Below are 18,585 nucleotides of genomic sequence, written 5' to 3'. Positions count from 1 at the left end.
ACGGCGTCGCCGACTCATTTAATGCTCACTTCCGGCTGTTTGCTAACTAGTGTTGTAAATAGAAAAAAAACCGTTCGTATTTTTTCAAAAATGTACGTTTTTTAGAAAAAAAAACATTGCCTCTCGTTTTTTTTCTAAATTTCGTTTTTTTTTTTCAAATAGTCATTTGTAATGCATCTTACGTCATTTAAGTCTAAAATATTTTTATGTAGGTGTAATTACCGTAAAATGTAACATAAATTAAACGCTAGATACTGATATGGTACAAATATTTTACAATTTATATGAGTATCGTACCTACTAATAATCCGGGTTTCTGTACTGTTTCACCAATATCAACGAAGAAATATGTTTTTTCGTGAAAGTAGGTTTTTAATAAGTACGAAAATAACATCACGAACAGTATAAAATGCAAATAACTTGTCTAAAGGTAAAAACTAATACTAATTTGCCTACTAATATTTTTCTGAATATCATATATAAATAATTTGTCGACTAGATATATGATATGCATTGCTGGCTCTACCATATGTGAAACACGTGCATTTGCACAGGGCTGCAATATCTGTCATAAGTATTTTATTTAAAGTAAATATTTCTTGTTAGAAACAGACTTCATGATCATGGTAGCTTAATTTACTAATCTGACCTTCTATTTGAATACTACATTCATAAATTATGTTTAGGTCGCATTAGTTTAAAGTCACATGGTCAGTGCTAAAGCAAATGGTAAAATAAATCCCAGAATAAATTGCTTGATTGTTGTCAAATACAAGAACTCAATTCTCGAATGCCTGTCCCCTTTGGTTAGTTATCAGAGTTCTGATATGAAAGCTTCTCTTGTCTTTGTCGCAAATAAGATCGTTATCATTGAAGGTGGGAACACTTATTTAAAAAAAAGAAAAAAAGAAAAACAGATGTAGAAGGAAAATCAAGAAATAAAGGTAAAAGAGCTAGTTGCAATATAATTGCAAACTGATATGTTGAGATTGAAACTCGATATTGAATTCTATAAAAAGGATTACCATCTTTCAGATGTATTACCTTTACCTTTCACTAACATTATAGATTAATATTTAAAGAAAAAAAAAACAGACACAACAATATTGTATTTGTAGTAAGTATTTAAGCCTTTCTGAGTGCGAGTGTAGTTTCCCTCCCTTTCGTTGTTCTTGCTGGAGTAGCATACTTAAAATCGTGACTTTTAAGATTTGTTCTTTCTGGAGAAAGAGGGAGGCGGCAAAGGGCGACAAATTGCCTAGGGCCGACCCTGATGATATGTACACTCATGTCCAAAATGATTGTTGCATATTTATAACTGTCTTATTGTAAGAATATAATTTGATAATGATTTTGCAGGGTACTTTTAATACTGATGCTGTATGTACAATCAGAAAATGTATATTTGTGGTAAATTTCAAAGGAACAGAATTATAAATACGAAAATGAGAAAAAGTAAAAGAAAGTATTATTTTCGTTTTATTGTTCTTATTTACTGCTGTTTTGACATGAAATTTGCCACATACATGTCTTTGCCGATTATACACGTACTAATATTATAAGAAATACCAGGCGGTTCGTTATCAAATTATATTCCTACACAACATATTTATAGACATGCGACAATAATTTTGGACATGAGTGTACATACAAGACATGAATATAGGATGACATAATTTGAAGTAATGCAGGGTGTTTCAAAATGAATATTAGAGTTTGAAACTTTGTAGTTTCTGTTACAATTAACTTACAATTATAAGTATTATCAAATGAAAGAGCAACTCAAACAGTTTTGTACACACGCATGCCATGCATTGTTTCCTCTGTCTGCCGTTAGAAAGAGCAAGTAGCAAAGATGGAGACTAGAGACCAGATAGCTTTGTGTGTTTTAATTTTGCAAAGACTGAATCTGTGTTTACAGTGCAACCGTCTGTATGAATTGAATGTTTTGTGCCATATGGCGGAAAGTTTATGGGCCTTTCTCACCTATTGACTCAATGTGTGCCATGTGACGAATGAAGCTCACATCGAACACTTGAAGCAAAAACTGTTTGAGGTGTTCTTTTATTTGATGTATTGTTTATAATTGTGCGTAAAATGTAGTAAGTACTACGAAGACTTAATTTCCCGATATTCATTTTGAAACCCCCTGCATTTCTCAGCATCAGTATTGGAACTAAGATGTAAAAAGGAGAGATTGTAATTGTTTACAACAACGATATTATTATTAGTCAAGACTATAATTACTAGGCCTACAACAACACAAGTTAGTAGTCAAAAAATGTAATTAAATGTACACTCATAACCTTTTCGGACCCAGGTGGCCAAAGTGGCACATACGGGTGTGTCACTTTTTTAATCCGTTCCTGTATGGTCACTAATTAAGATATCGGTATATATATATTCGAGAATTTTCGAATTTTCTTTATTACTTTTCCCCTGTAGCTTCATTCGTTGTAGAGAGACCTCCTTAAGACTTGTCAGGTAGATACATCGGATGGATACCTAATTGTTGACATCAATTGGACGGGCTTTCGCGCAGTGTTGCCAAGTACGGAAATTAAAATATCCTTAAATTTGGGCAAAAAAAAAAAAAAAACGAAATTTTTGTTATATACGTCCGAATGCAAGTCAACTTACGCCAGTCGAACATTTGTCCTTACTGAACAAATTCGGGTACATATCGTTACAGTGGGGTAATTAGGGGACGCACGAAAAATTCGGATTTAGGTTCTAATCTTGATTTTCCCCTACTTTTCTGTTTATCGAAATATACTTTTGGTAATTAGAAGCATTGTTTCTTAAATATCGCCATGATACTTGTAAGATATATTAGTAATGTACCAGTGTTTATTTTAAGATAGTTTCCGTCTGTCTGGTAGCAGTGTTGTCAGCTACGGAAAAGTTTAATTCAAGATGTTAGGGGAAAATTACGTGTTTTGTCTATTATATTCCTCTTGTTGGCTACATAGGAACAAAAGTATCTGAAAGTCTTGTCTTTGCCCTTCACAAAGCACTATAGAAAGTTTCAATAGGATAGTTAGCGGAAGTACAGTTGAGGTTTACAATAGACCTTGTTCTCTAAGTGGAAAGATAACTGATTTTTTTAGGTAGACTGAAATATTTTTTAATGATTTGCTTACTTTATTAGGTATCGTCACAATACTTGTAGGATATATTATAGAGATACCAAAGCTTCTTTTAAGATTGTTCGTGTGTGTCTGCTAGCACTATTGCCAGCTACAGAAAATTTTAATTTCCGATTTTAGGGGGAAATGTTGGAAAAATCCCTTTTGTCTATATTATTTCCCTCTTGTTGGCTACATTCGAACAAACGCACCACTGTCTGAAAGCCTCGTCCTTAGCCTACACAGCGCACCATAAAAAGTTTTGGTAGAATAATTAGGGGAAGTACAGTTGAGGCTATAATAAACCATGTTCTGTAAATGGTAAGAAAATTGTGCATTTCTGAGATAGAATGAGATTTTTTTTTTAATTCATGCTTACTTTCTTAGATATCGCCATGATACTTGTAGGATGAATTCTTATGGTACCAAGGTTTACTTTCAGATACTTTGCATCTGTTTTATGGCAGTGTTTTGCAGCCAAAACAATTAATCCCCGATTTTAAGTGAAAAATTCGGCAAATTTTCCTTTCTCCTCTATTATTTCCCTCTTGCTCGGTACGTTGGAACAAATGCACCACTACCTGAAAGCCTTCTCTTTAGCCTACAGAACGCACCATAAAAAGTTTCAATAGGATAATGAGAGAAGCGATAGCCCCAGCATATCTGTTGATTTTTGCTTCTGAGGCGTAAAAAGTGTCAAAATTTTATGTGTATGGAAACGGAGAATTTTTTCTTTCTCTCTTTAAATGGAAGCCAGCGACTTCAGGTTTTCACTGTACCTTGTCAACGCACCAAAGAAATATTTTAGGTGACTTGGACCCATATGGCAACAGTGGTGCTAGATACAAAAAGTCTTGAAATTCGGTTTGGGATTTTTTGGTAAATTTTCACCCCCTACATTTCCCTCAGTAATATCCCACCTGCTCGCAACACTGCAATGTAACGTACACCAAAAACTAGCCACATTCCTTTTCTTAAAAAAAAGGTCTTAACCACATCAATAGGGCAAATGGTTTTTGAGCAATAAGTCACTAACTGACAAGGTAGGAAAACGCTAAAAATGACCTGGGTCCGAAAGGAATAATCACACGATTCTGCTCGTATCGGTACAGGCAAACAAACGATTTGTAAGTTACGAGGGCTTCGACTCAAGTTCTATTGATTATTTCAATAATCTTGAACATAAATCAATAAATAATAGGTGCCAGAAAAAAAAAACATTTGAAAAAAAACATGAAAAAGAACGATGTTTTTTATTGAAAAAAACTTCACAGAAAAAAACCGTTTTTTACAACACTATTGCTAACTGCTTGATAAGGCAACTATTCGTCGCGGTCGAAAATCGCACGGAAAGACGCCGGTGTCCTGCGCCGGCAATCCGACCGCGGCATGGACAAATTGTCCGACTGTAGGCGGCAGGATCCTGATGGGGAAGTCTCGCATTTGAATAGCTGTGATTTTGATTAGGAGACTAAAATGAAATTTTTAGTTTTACGCCCCAGTCTTATGACCTTTGGACTGAAGGAGACGGATATTAATGAAACTGAATGATTATACAATAATTGGTGGGATGAGAATGAGGAAGGAAATGAAAGAACGTTGAGAAAACGCACGGACACGTCTGTGAAGTTCTCCTGCCCACCTAATGAATTTTTCTTTTTTTTTTTTTTCATTTACATCGTTAGTTTATCGTCAGTTTACGTTAGTTTTGCTAAAATTATCGTTAGTTTTGCAAAAATAACGATTTTATTCGAGAAATAAATGGGCAGGCCAACTTCACGGTTCCCCGCCCACAAACGAATTTCAAAAGTTTTTCATATCACATCGTTAGTTTATCGTTAGTTTACGTTAGTTTAGCTAAAACTATCGTTAGTTTCGCAAAAATAACGATTTTATTCGAGAAATAAAGTTTCCCGCCAATTGTGAATTAGCCCGCCCATATTGAATTCTCATAAAATTCCAACTCATATCGTTAGTTTACGTTAGTTTTGCTAAAACTATCGTTAGTTTCGCAAAAATAACGATTTTATTCAATAAATAAAGTTTCCCGCCAACTGTGAATTAGCCAGTCCATATTGAATTCTCATCGTTAGTTTACGTTAGTTTTACTAAAACTATCGTTAGTTTTGCAAAAATAACGATTTTATTCGAGAAATAAATGGGCAGGCCAACTTCACGGTTCCCCGCCCAGAAACGAATTTCAGAAGTTTTTCATATCACATCGTTAGTTTATCGTAAACTAACGATATAAGTTGGAATTTTATGAGAATTCAATATGGGCGGGCTAATTCACAATTGGCGGGAAACTTTATTTCTCGAATAAAATCGTTATTTTTGCAAAACTAACGATAATTTTAGCAAAACTAACTAAACTAACGATAAACTAACGATGTACATAAGAAAAAGAAAAATTCATTAGGTGGACGGGACAACTTCACAGACGTCGCACGGACAACCATGATGTCCGCCCCAAACTCACATGTTCTGGGATCGAACCATGGATTACTCTACCAGAGGTGAGCCTTCAGCCGTTCAGCCTCCTTTTCTCCCATGTGACTTTGATTAAGGTCGGCAACGAGACATTTTCCGAGACGACACATCATATTTTCATGGCATATTTTCAAGGTCCCGCGTGGCTTATGTGGTTAGTGTATGTGTCTTTGACGTAGAAGATCCGGGTTTGATTCCCAGCGGGTTTGGATTTCACGTTAAGCTGTAGGTCAACGTTTCATATACAGTGGCTCACATTAATATTCGGACACTTGCATTGTATTAAAAGTAGGAAGGACTATGAAACAAATTAGAACCGTATGAGTGAAAAAAAAAATAGATATCTGTGATATCCATATACTGTACTTACAGAAAGAAAAGAAGTACAAATACAGTGTCTTGAACAAAAGAAGCATAAATAAGATACAGGTATTGATGACATTGTGTATTTGCGACGTCACTTTAATATTCGGACACCTACTACTTAGATATTTTGTATCTGTTGTTTCTTGCTCACAAAAGCTTAACTAACACTTAGTAGGAAATACACGACGTTTCATGACCTCCTGTAAACGGTTGGGCATGCTTGCAACAAGTTTGTTGGTATAATGGGGCGAAATGTCATCCCATGCCGTGCAAAGACCCCCTTTCAAATCGTTTCGCGACGTTACTTGTACGCTTTTGACCTTACGCTGTAGCTCATCCCAGATATGCTCTATAGCAGTTGTACAATATGAATGTATATATTTGTAACTTCACTAAAGTACAATAACAATGTTAAAAACAATATTCATACTAGTGGACTGTAAGGCTTGATTCGTACACCACATGAATGCAACCAAATATAAATTCACTGTATTTAATGATTACACCTTCAGTTTGCACACAAAATAATACACGAGAATAAACATATTCACAAGGTCTTTAGTTGTAAATGTTTGTAATGCGATGGCTTACTGTTTGTGCTATATTGTACGATGTTCTACCATGATATATGGTCCACCAAACTGTATGCTCTTGCTGCCTCCACATTCACTCACACCAAAACAATAGAAAGGCGTTAAGCAACTTGAACACTGTTGCCAGCTCAAGGCACACACACTGTTAAACACACAAATAATCCCAAACATACTCCCCCCTGTTGGTCAGCTAAGGTCTGACCAAATAAAACAAAATGATACATATAAAAAACGAAACGAACACAAAACTTGAAGCAATATTACAACTGTACTTATTTTTTTTATTACACAAATCTCAATTCTAATCCTTGTTACATGGTAATGCAACTAGTTTCTTGATGGAACGTTTATATGTTCCAGTTGTAGTACGAACCGTCACTACACGAACTAAGAAATCCTTTCCTGGGAACACTTTTTCAATGATGCCCAATTTCCACTGCAATGCAGGAACGTTGTCTTCAATCAGCAAAACTACATCTCCGACCTTGAGATTGTGTTGCGGTGAAGTTGTCTTAGAGCGTTGTTGAAGACCATGTAAATAATCTCGGGACCATCTTTTCCAAATGTGTTGTTTTAGTTGTTGTATCTTCTGCCAACGAGATAAGCGGTTGCATGGTAGATCGGTGAGGTTAGGCTCTGGTAAAGCTGTAAGTGCTTCTCCAATTAAAAAATGTCCAGGGGTGAGAACACTGATGTCGTTAGGCTCACTTGATAGCACTGTAAGTGGTCGAGAGTTGAGACAGGCCTCAATCTGTGTGAGTAATGTTGCAAACTCTTCATATGTTAACACTGCACCCTTTGTAATACGAACTAGATGGTATTTCATTGATTTTATACCGGCTTCCCATAGTCTTCCAAAATGCGGCGAATTTGGTGGTATGAAGTGTCACTGAATTCCTTCGGTCGATGTAAAATCATGAACTTGAGAACTAAAAGGATCTGATGAAAACAGCTGATACAATTCTTTCAATTCGTTGTTGGCTCCAACGAAATTTGTGCCATTGTCGCTGTATAGATTGAGACATCTTCCTCGTCTGGCTATGAATCTGCGTAAAGCTGCTATGAATGACTGCGCACTAAGATCTGTTACCAATTCCAGATGTATTGCCTTGGTGGATAAACAAACAAACAACGCAACGTATGCCTTACGTACAGATCTATTTCTAACTGCTCCTGATTTTATGTAAAACGCTCCAGCGTAGTCCACGCCTACGTTTAGGAATGGTCTGGCTTGCTGCACACGAGCTGCTGGCAACTGTCCCATAAGTTGTTTTGAACCACTGGCTTTTAACTTGAAACACGTGAAGCAATGATGGATCACTTGTTTTACTACCTGTTTGCACCTGATGATCCAATATTTCTGGCGTAGTGATGATATTAATAATTGGGGTCCAGCATGAAGTAATCTTAAGTGTTCTGCTTCAACTATAAGTTCTGTTAAGTGTTGATTTGAAGGCAGAACTATTTGATGTTTGGCGTCAAACGGAAGTTGACTATTCTCCAATCTTCCTCCAACTCGGATCAGGCCTTCACTATCTAAAAATGGATGTAAATTGTTCAATTTACTTCTTGACGGAACAATGTTTCCATTACGAAGATGCTGCAATTCGCTGTGAAACCCAATTTCTTGTGTCCATTTGATGCAAACATGGAGCGCTGTATGGAGTTCTTGTACTGAAAGACCTTCTGTTAGTTTGTTTTGCTTGTGTCTGATGTTATGAACAAAACGTCTACAATATGCTATTGTCCTAACTAACCTTGACAATTTTGAGAATCTTGTTATGGTTTCATTGCACCAATTGTCTAAAGTGACTGTCAATGTTATGGTTCCCTTACTCTCTGGAACTTGATCTGGTTGCAGTGAATCCTTACTTGTGACTGACCAATTAGATTCTAAACTAGAAAGCCATTGTGGACCGTGCCACCATAATGAATTGTCCTTTATGGAAACTGCATCTATTCCTCTTGAAATCAAATCTCCAGGGTTGTCTGAAGAAGTTACATGTTTCCAACAGCTAACGTCAGTTAAGTCTTGAATTTGAGCTACTCTGTTGGCCACGAAAGGTTTCCATTTGTTGCACGGAGAAGCTAGCCATGCCAACACGATTTGGGAGTCGGTCCATAAATGGACACTACTTATATTCAATTTTAAAATTGGTAAAATCTTGTGAACTAATTTTGCCAAAACAACTGCTGCGCATAACTCCAGACGTGGGAGAGTGATTTTCTTGACTGGGGCCACACGTGATTTAGCACATAATAACTTAACTGATATTTCTCCTTGTTGATTGATCGATCGCATATAAATGCAGGCTCCATATGCTCTTTGAGAAGCATCTGAAAAATCATGGATCTGAATCTCCGCTATGTTTCCTTCAACGAGTACAAATCTGTCAAATTTAATCTGATTGATTAATGGAAGTTGCTTGTACAATTGAGTCCATTTCTTTGCTAATTCCATTGGTATATTGTCGTCCCATTGAACCTTTTGCCGCCACAATTCTTGCAAAAATATTTTGTATGAAATGACAACTGGTGAAATTATTCCTAATGAATCGAATATAGAGGCAATGATTGAAGCAACCTGGCGTTTAGTAATGCACTCTTGAACCTTCATTGTTGACGTCTTGCTTTCAACGAGAAATATATCCTTGTCTGGATGCCATGACAATCCTAATGCCTTGACGCCTTGGCCTTCGTGGAACTGGATTGGACGCTGCACTTCTCGAAGCTCTGGCGAGATGGATTCCAATAATCTTGGATCATTCGAACTCCATTTCCTAAGTATAAAACCTCCCTTTCCCAGTAACTCTATCAATTGCTTCTGGACCTCTAAAGCTTGCTGTATGTCGCTCATGCCACTACAAACATCATCAATATAGAAATCTCGACGTAATATTTCTGCTGCTACAGGGTAATTATGCTCTTCTTCGTCTGCTAATTGCTGTAGGCATCTTGTGGCCACAAATGAAGCACATACCGTACCATACGTCAGTGTTTTCAACTCAAAAACTTGAATCGGTTCATTTCTAGATCTTCTCCATAATATACGTTGTAATGGCGTGTCTTCTGGATGAACATTGATCATGCGATACATCTTAGCGATATCTGCAGTGAATACTACCGAATGAGTTCTGAAGCGCAAAATGATAGAAAATAAATCTTGCTGTATTGTAGGACCAACTAAGAGAATGTCGTTGAGGCTTTTTCCGCTGTCAGATTTTGCTGAAGCATCAAATACCACACGGAGCTTCGTTGTAGAGCTTGTGGGCTTAAAAACTGCAAGATGTGGCAAATAGTATGCAACGCTGACGTCCTCCTTTTTACGCTCATCTATCCTTACCATGTGACCAAGATCTTCATATTCTTGCATGAATTCTGTATATTTAGCTTCAAAATCCGGGTGTTGATCGAATCTTCTTTCCAATTGCTTTAATCTAACCAATGCCTGCTGATAAGAATCGCCTAAAACTGTACGGTCTTCAAGCAAAGGCAATCGTACAATGAAACGCCCTGTATAATCTCTTGTTGTATTCTGAACGAAATGTCGCTCACATGCAAGCTCTTCGCTTGATCTAGGTGTAACAGTAATTTCTTCTAGTTCCCAGAATTTTTGAAGTTGTTGCTGTAGATCTATGTTTGTCTTCACAAAACATGTTGTTAATGGAATATAGGGGTCACGTTCTTGAGGAATGCGTCCTGCTACGATCCATCCCAATTCTGTCTCCTGAAGCACTGGAAAATCACCTGGCCGTGTTTTGTGTCCTGACTTCATAATTATGTAGAATACTTCCGCACCTAAAAGAATATCTATGTCTCCAGGCGTATTAAAAGTAGGATCTGCTAGAACAGTGTCCTTGGGAATGTTCCAATCGTCATAATTAATTCTTTCTTCCGGTAGTTTACTTGTAATGTGAGGGAGAACTGAATAACTTATATTCAATGAAAATGTGTTAACACATGAATGGACACAAATATCTACAGAGTACTTTGTATTAGAAATTGCTTGATTTATACCTTGAATTGGAGTATACTGTCTATACCGTTTGATGTTCAATTGTTGCACCAAATTCTCTGTTATGAAATTGGTCTGACTAGCACTGTCTAGAAGCGCGCGACAAGGAACCAAATTTCCCTTGTTATCCCTTACTTTTACTATTGCAGTAGATAACAACACTCTTGCGTTAGGCCTAGCCTTTAATGCACAATATGACACTTGCCCTAAATTTTCACTGGAATCTGAGTTGTTACTACGCTCTTGCACCGCGGCACTGCTTACACTTGGAAACCGCACTGATTTGTCTTTTGTTACGTCTACATGCAATAATGTATTATGCTTTTTGGAACACTTTTTACAACCTCCCGATTTACAATTCTTCAAAAAATGATTACTTTTCAAACAATTCATGCATAATTTATTTTTACGAATGCACTCTAACTTTTGGCCGTGTCCCGCATTCACAAAAGACGAACAAGAATATAAGGGATGCTGGCTATTACAAAATTCGCATGCATTTGAAAATGTTGATAAATAAGTCTTTGATGACTGAATACTTTTTGCTTGTTTGTTTTGTACGCTACTACCCTGCTTCACACCATCAATACTAGTTCTCATGTTCTCAAGCACCTGACAACGTTTCTCGAGAAACGAAAAGAATTCTGATAAAGCAGGAAAATTAGAATTCGTATTTTGAAGCTCCCATGACTTTCTAGTAGTTGCGTCTAATTTTGATACAAAGTGTTGGGTCAAAATTACGTCTGTGAGGTTTACGTTTGGCTCAAGTGCTTGTAGCGCATTTATATTACTAGTAGCTGTATTTATAAAAGCGCGAAGTTCACTTACATTTTCTTTATACACTGGCTTGATTTGTAGTATTTCGTGAATGTAAGAAGAAGCAATTAGCTTTTTATTTGAATACCTGTCAACGAGTAATTGCCATGCTACTGAATAATTTGTTTCGGTAATTGGTAAATTTTCAATTAGGTTTAACGCTTCGCCCTTAAGAGAAGTTCGGAGGTACTGAAACTTCTGTACTGTGGAAATGTCTTTATTCTCGTGAATAAGAGATGTAAAGGTGTCCTTATATGATAACCAATGTTTACAGTTTCCGTCAAATGCAGGCAACTGTATGACCGGTAATTTAACTTGTGCGCTACTGCTAGTGCTATTATTAACAGCTGATTCTTTATTTCCATGTTTTAAAACAAGTGCTTGCATTTGAGCCTCTAAAGAAAAATACACATTTTCAATTTCTGCACGAACGTTTAATGCTTCCGCTTCGGGTTCGATTTGATCAATTTCAATAGTATCTTGCACCTCCTGCAACTTTGACCAGACGTTATTTAGATGTTTTAAGCGTGCACGTATTTCTTCTATATTGCCTTCATTTGGATCAAAGGCCTGAACAAAAGTGTTTATTCTTGTTAACTGGCCTCTGTATGCAGATCTTTGCCTTAAAAGACGCTGGTGTGATTCACTCATGATTAAATGCTACGCAGAAATATGAAGAATAAAAAAACTACTGACCTGAAGATGATGTTTTTTCTTTCTTTTTTTTTTTTACCTATGACATATACTCCAGAAGCCTGGTCCTGGTACAACAGCTGTCCGCCTACACAAAACGTGATTATTGTCCAACGTACGTGATAACACCACATATAGGTCGACACAAACACATTTCTCTTCACAACAGCACAGAACAATTCTCAGAAATCTTTGCACTCATGTGGCCCGGATAGGACCAATGTACAATATGAATGTATATATTTGTAACTTCACTAAAGTACAATAACAATGTTAAAAACAATATTCATACTAGTGGACTGTAAGGCTTGATTCGTACACCACATGAATGCAACCAAATATAAATTCACTGTATTTAATGATTACACCTTCAGTTTGCACACAAAATAATACACGAGAATAAACATAGGGTGACCAGATTGTTTTAAATCCAAAAGAGTATATATATATATATATATATATATATATATATATATATATATATATATATATATATATATATAAAATTGACAGTAAGTATAAAGACAAGGTGAATTACAGTATTTTATCCAATGCGCATGCAAATGAGTTAAATACTTCACCATCATTCATACTTCTGCGACGATCGCTTTCTTGAGTAAGTTAATGTCATCCTTTATTGCCAGTCTGAACTCTTCACAGGTCATGCTTACATTGAACTTCACTTTCATCACTTGTTCCAGTGTCGACACTGTGAGTTGACTTTTTTCCTCGCTCCAGTAAGTGTTAATAGTACTGAAGAGCCTCTCACAATCAACATTAGTGCCCGGTAAAGTAAACAAGAATTGCACGAGTGGCACAATCACTTTTAAATTTGACCCAGCCTTCACTAAATCTTTGTACACTATTTTCCATTTGCCCATCATTGTCTCTCTTTTCTCTCCCCATTGTTCAAGGTGTTCTTTAACACATCTGGATATTGCACAGTAAGTTCAAAAATATCATTATCACTAAATTTCAACGAACTGTCTACATGTTTTACCTCTCATAGAAATATGCAAACGACCCCTGAAATTCTTCATAGGTAACTGATGTGTCAAGAAGTAAATGTTTCATCTTGTTTACTTCTCCGAAAAAACGTTGTGACCACATCTCTAAGTATGTAATCATTTCAAAGTAAAACCTTCTCGACACTGAGTAAGCATATTCCTCTTTTACATTCCCTTCTTTTACAAGTTTCGTAAGTAAATTTCTAGCAGAAAACGTAAAAGAAAGTGTTGTCCAATTCTATCTTTGTATTTCCTCAGAAGTTCAAAATATTCAACAGAAACTTCAGTCGCTGTTATATCCTCCCTTTCAATTTTTGTAATTGTTTCAGTGAATAAGATTAGCTGAGCATGCAGGAAATACAGCCACAACTCACTTGTTTCGTCTCGAAAGAAATTGACTATAGCTATTGGGGCATTTTCATCACTCAAAAAGTACCCCTTAAGTGGTTCATACTGACGTATAATTTTTTCTACACACGGAAGCAGAGACAAGAATCTTGTCTTTGAGTGATACAAAAGACCCTCATAATGACAGCCAATGAACTCACAAAAGTTTTTCAAATTTTCTGTCCTTACAGTAAAAATACTGAAATGGTTGTATATTTTAAAAACCAAATTCTCAACATCGATCGGTATTACTCTCGAACACGCCACAGAAATTCCATTGTGAAGGATATGAGCCCCACGCCCGATAGGCAAAACATTTTTCTTCAACCTGCACTCTAGTTCGCTTTGCACGTTTCCTGTTGTTTTATTTTTTATGCTTCCAAAATTTACTTGTGCATTATCAGCTACAAAACCATTAATACGTTCGACACAGTTTCCGAGGTTTCATTTGCTATGCTATGAATTTTTAGAAGACATGTTTTTACATTAATATCAGTATCTAGTTCACAGTACCGCACTAAAACAGGCATGAATTTGGTTGCTTTACGATTGGAAGCATCACAAGCAACAACAACGAAAGGAGCCTTTTTAACACTATTACCTAAAATATTTTCTCACCACACTCCCACCACATTTGTTAACAAAGCCTCCGTTTTCGTTCTCGCACATACAAAATTTTTATTCACTGTTGATTTCAAAAGTTTGCTAGTGCAGTCCATGCGTCTAAAAGAGTGGTTATATTTAACATTATGGTATGACCACACAAGTTCTAGTCCAATTAAATCTAGCTCTTCTGAAGATTCTGTGGTGAAAAACTATCCAACTTACTTGCTTCGGAAGTTGATGAGCATTCAGTGTGAGACTTAGATTTTATATGTTGTTGTATATCATATTTACCTTTATTTTTTTATATAGAGAACTTCTTACATACCGTGCACCATGCTTTGTAAACATCGTTACTGCGGGCCCTTTTAATGCAAGGATAGCTTATTTCAAACGCTTGATTATTCTGACATTTTCCTCGCGACATTGTTAATAAAATAAATCCTTCTAATCCTCGAATAATATAATTGATTGAGTGTACGTACGCACGTTAATTAGAATAATAATCACTGCGCGATTCCCACTACCAGAAACTGACTCACTTTGAAGGGAAAGCAAAACTCCGTGCCATGAACTGTACGAATACCATATATAAATTCCGAAAATATAAATCATTCCAGGTACTCAATAAATTTAATTAACAATTTAATAATTAAAACGTTGAAAGTTTGGATAAATCTATCACTTTAATTTTGCCGTCTTTACTATAGTTTTAGTACTAACTAATAAAAACAGTTTAGTTATATTATTATTGTTTTCTTTTGCAAAAAGAAAATCTGGCAACCCTACAACGCAACGAGGACGAGAAACGCAGCACAGTGCAGCGGGTACTACTACTACGAAGTACAAAGTACTAAACAGTGCTGTCAACGTCCAAGTTTTTACAGAAAAAAAAATGGGAAAATGCATTAAACGTTAAATGAAATTGAAAATGCCATAATAGAGTATAATTCGATATTTTTGGGAAGAAAAAAGAGTATAGAGTATACGAACCTCGAAAAGAGTATAATACTCTTAAAAAGAGTATGTCTGGTCACCCTAAATAAACATATTCACAAGATCTTTAGTTGTAAATGTTTGTAATGCGATGGCTTACTGTTTGTGCTATATTGTACGATGTTCTACCATGATATATGGTCCACCAAACTGTATGCTCTTGCTGCCTCCACATTCACTCACACCAAAACAATAGAAAGGCGTTAAGCAACTTGAACACTGTTGCCAGCTCAAGGCACACACACTGTTAAACACACAAATAATCCCAAACAGCAGTGTTTCTCAAAGTGTGGGTCGCGGGCCGTTTTTTGGTGGGTTTTTTTCCTTTTAATTGTGAAAATTTTATTTTGATACAGAAATATATGTTGTAAAGTAAGCGCCATTCAGGAAATGAAAATTGAAAACGTTTGTTAATGGGGTGAAGAGTAAGTGGTTACTTGGAACCCTGCCCTGCTGTACAATCTGTAGAGATGCTGGGTTAAGATGGAAAGAGAATGGTTGAGTCAAAATCTGTCACGGGATAGGGCATTACGTTGAAAATAGTGTTAGCTCTGTGTTACCTTTATATGAAAAAAATTAGAAATATGATTTACAAAATTTAATTGGTTTGAAATACCACCATAAATGTAGGTGGACCACAAAGTACTTTTTAATATTTAATGTGGGTCGCGGTAACAACAAGTTTGAGAACCACTGCTCTATAGGTTTACGGTTGGGACTCTGCGATGGTGTTTCAAGCACTTTCGGACAGTTATAGAGCAACCATTCCCGCATCACATACGCTTTATGCTTCGGGTCATTGTCCTGGTAAAATTTAAAGTCCCCCTAAGTTCTAAATTTTCAGCACTTCGGTGGAGACTTGCCCGGAGAATATCCAAATAAACTTCCTTTGTCATAATCCCTTCAAGAAACAGCAGTTCTCCCACTCCCGATGCAGTGATACTAGGGATGGCCTTTTTCAAAAAATCTGTTTTTCGATTTTCGGAAATTTCATTTTTCGTTTTTAGCTTTTTCGAAAGAAATTTCGTTTTTTCGAAAAATTTTCGTTTTTCGTTTTCCGAAAAATTTTTCCGTTTTCGTTTTTCGTTTTTCAAAAAATTTTTCGTTTTTCGTTTTTCGTTTTCGGAAAAGCCCTTTTTTCGAAAAAAAGTATTTTTCGAAAAAATGTGGCCATCCCTAATAGATACACCCCCATACCATCACACTTCCTCCTCCTCTATGCTTTGGGGTAGGTTGAAGATTTGCAGGATCTAACTCTGTACTTGGCTTCTGCCACATCTTGCCATCGGACTCATACAGATTGAATTTTGATTCGTCCGTGAATATCACGTTATTCCACCAAGTTGCGGGCTTCTCAATATGAGATTTAGCGAACTTAAACTCTTTTCCTTTTATTAATTTTACTAATAAAAGGTTTTTTTCCTAGCTATTCTCCCATTAAACCCTTCACTTTGCAACATTCGTCGCACAGTTTCAGGATGCACCGTCTTCCCTGTGTCTTCATACAGCTCTACTGTTAATTTCGGGGATTTACCACTTATTCTGGGATTTACCTTCACTTTTCGAATCAATTTGCATTTCTTTCGATCATTCAGTTTCATAGGTCGACCTTTCTGAGGCACTGATTCGATTCGATCCTCTTTATTAAATCTTTGTATAATGTCATAAATCGTGCTTCAACATATTGGGTAGATCTGCAATTTCCCTGTAAAATAGACCTTCGCATGGTGAAAAATTACTAACTGCCGTTGCTCAAACGTTGTGTTTGGCTCCTTTCTCTCCATCTTCCTTTTCTTTCTCTGGATCACACTAACCACTAGCAAACTGTGCAGTTACATACGTCCTGTCTCGGAGCAACTTAAATTGCAACTGGAACTCCTGCGCTGTTGTCACTCGCTATTGGCAAACAAACGTCGAAACAACTGTCCGAATATTAATGTGATTTCCAAAATACGGTATATTGCAATTGCATGCCCATAAAGTGGACTTAGTTTGCATAATTTAATTAACTGATAGCATTTTTTCTCGACTAAACCATTGCTCTTTCGCTTGCTTTCCGTTGGTTTCCCATTTTTTCATGTACAGCAAGCAAATTATGTATATTTATGGTGTCCGAATATTAATGTGAGTCACTGTAGTCTTGTTGCTAACAATCCAATGATATCTCTATTCTCGTCTCGTACCTCTAAGTTTGGTTCTAGTTTTTGTCACAGAAGATTGGTTCTAGGTTTTGTTACAGAAGATTTGTTCTAGTTTCTGTCACAGAAGATTAAGCAATACAGAAACGTTGCGTAGAGAATGATCTATTTGTGACGCTGAGTTGATGTACTTATTTATTTATTTTCATTTTTGTTGTTGTTGTTGATAACAATGGAATGAAAATCCGTGGTAGGGTAGTCGATATGGTATCTATCTACCAACCGGACGACCCATATTCAACCCTCGGTGGATCCACAATATATTTTTCGTTCTGCTCTCGTTACAGCGTGGCTCAAGATCTGTCAAATGGCGATCTAAAAAAAATATTTTAATGTGTTGACCACTTAGCACTTCCTCAACGTGCCAAAGTTCCGAATAACGTTGAAATAATATTAACCCTTTGTGTCCCAGTGGATATACCGTGTAACCAGTTTTTTTTTTTTTTTTTTTAGCTTTTCTTCTCTGTTTCCTGCTGTTTACACTATGAAACCAACTTGCAGCTTTGATTGCTGCTGCAATATATTGTACAGAAATGCAACTAACTCTTAGCTAGACCAATAAGACAAACCATATGGAAAAATTGTATTTTCTATATAGGAATAATCTCTAAGTATCACCATAATTAGATATATGTCAGTTTTTTATTATGAAAAATATTTCTACAAATGGTCCTCAAAGGGTTAAAATATGTTTGTCCTTCATTTGTTTTTTCTTTAAAAAATAAATCAACTACAAGGACGGTATTTAGGCTATTAACTTATATGAGATCTATACAAGAAAAATGCGGTGTTAAAGCAGGTGTTAAAATATCTCTCATAGATTACCATAAAGTTGTGTTATTTGAATACTTTTGCACCCATATCAGAAATGTTCAGTAACTGACCTGAGAATTTTTATATTTGTTTTTATTTTTTGCTACGAGCATAGGTTTACGCGATATATTTGAGTTGACATTTATACCGAGTAACGTACAGTCTAAAGCAAAAGTACCCCTCCTGGGACTGCTACAGTATAACTTCATTCGGGACTTTTAGTTTTGGTGTTTCAGTGCTACATAATTCATAACATAAGAACTATAAATGATAAAATGATTGTACGAACACAATGAAGAGTAATTATCAACGTTTAAAGATGAGCAAGTCATTACACAATATACTTCGATAATAAGCATGGTTTAAATCAACCGGGGATACTCGTACCTCTTGGGGTATACGAAGATGTTTCTGGGGATACGTTCTAAAATAAGCATATTTCCACTATTTATTGAATGGTAATAGTTGAAGAAAATTTTG

The 18,585-nt window shown here is 36.1% G+C and overlaps 2 protein-coding genes across 2 annotated transcripts; both read right to left on the bottom strand.

Moving 5' to 3' along the window:
- Positions 1-6,878: 6,878 nt before the first annotated feature.
- LOC145682344 (uncharacterized) lies at positions 6,879-7,403 on the bottom strand. The gene has a single exon (XM_081753918.1). The coding sequence runs from the start codon at positions 7,401-7,403 to the stop codon at positions 6,879-6,881; it is 525 nt and encodes a 174-aa protein (XP_081610044.1).
- Positions 7,404-7,463: 60 nt separating this feature from the next.
- On the bottom strand, positions 7,464-16,372 carry LOC145682339 (uncharacterized). The gene is made up of 2 exons (XM_081753915.1): positions 16,292-16,372; positions 7,464-10,952 (listed from the first exon to the last, which is right to left on the bottom strand). Exons 1-2 carry the CDS (start codon positions 16,370-16,372, stop codon positions 7,464-7,466), a joined length of 3,570 nt encoding a protein of 1,189 aa, XP_081610041.1.
- Between the last annotated feature and the right edge of the window lie 2,213 nt (positions 16,373-18,585).

This window comes from Thermobia domestica, chromosome 1 (assembly GCF_964235325.1).
Source record: "Thermobia domestica chromosome 1, izTheDome1.hap1.1, whole genome shotgun sequence".
NCBI lineage: Eukaryota > Metazoa > Arthropoda > Insecta > Zygentoma > Lepismatidae > Thermobia > Thermobia domestica.
This window is presented reverse-complemented; position numbering and strand designations above follow the sequence as displayed.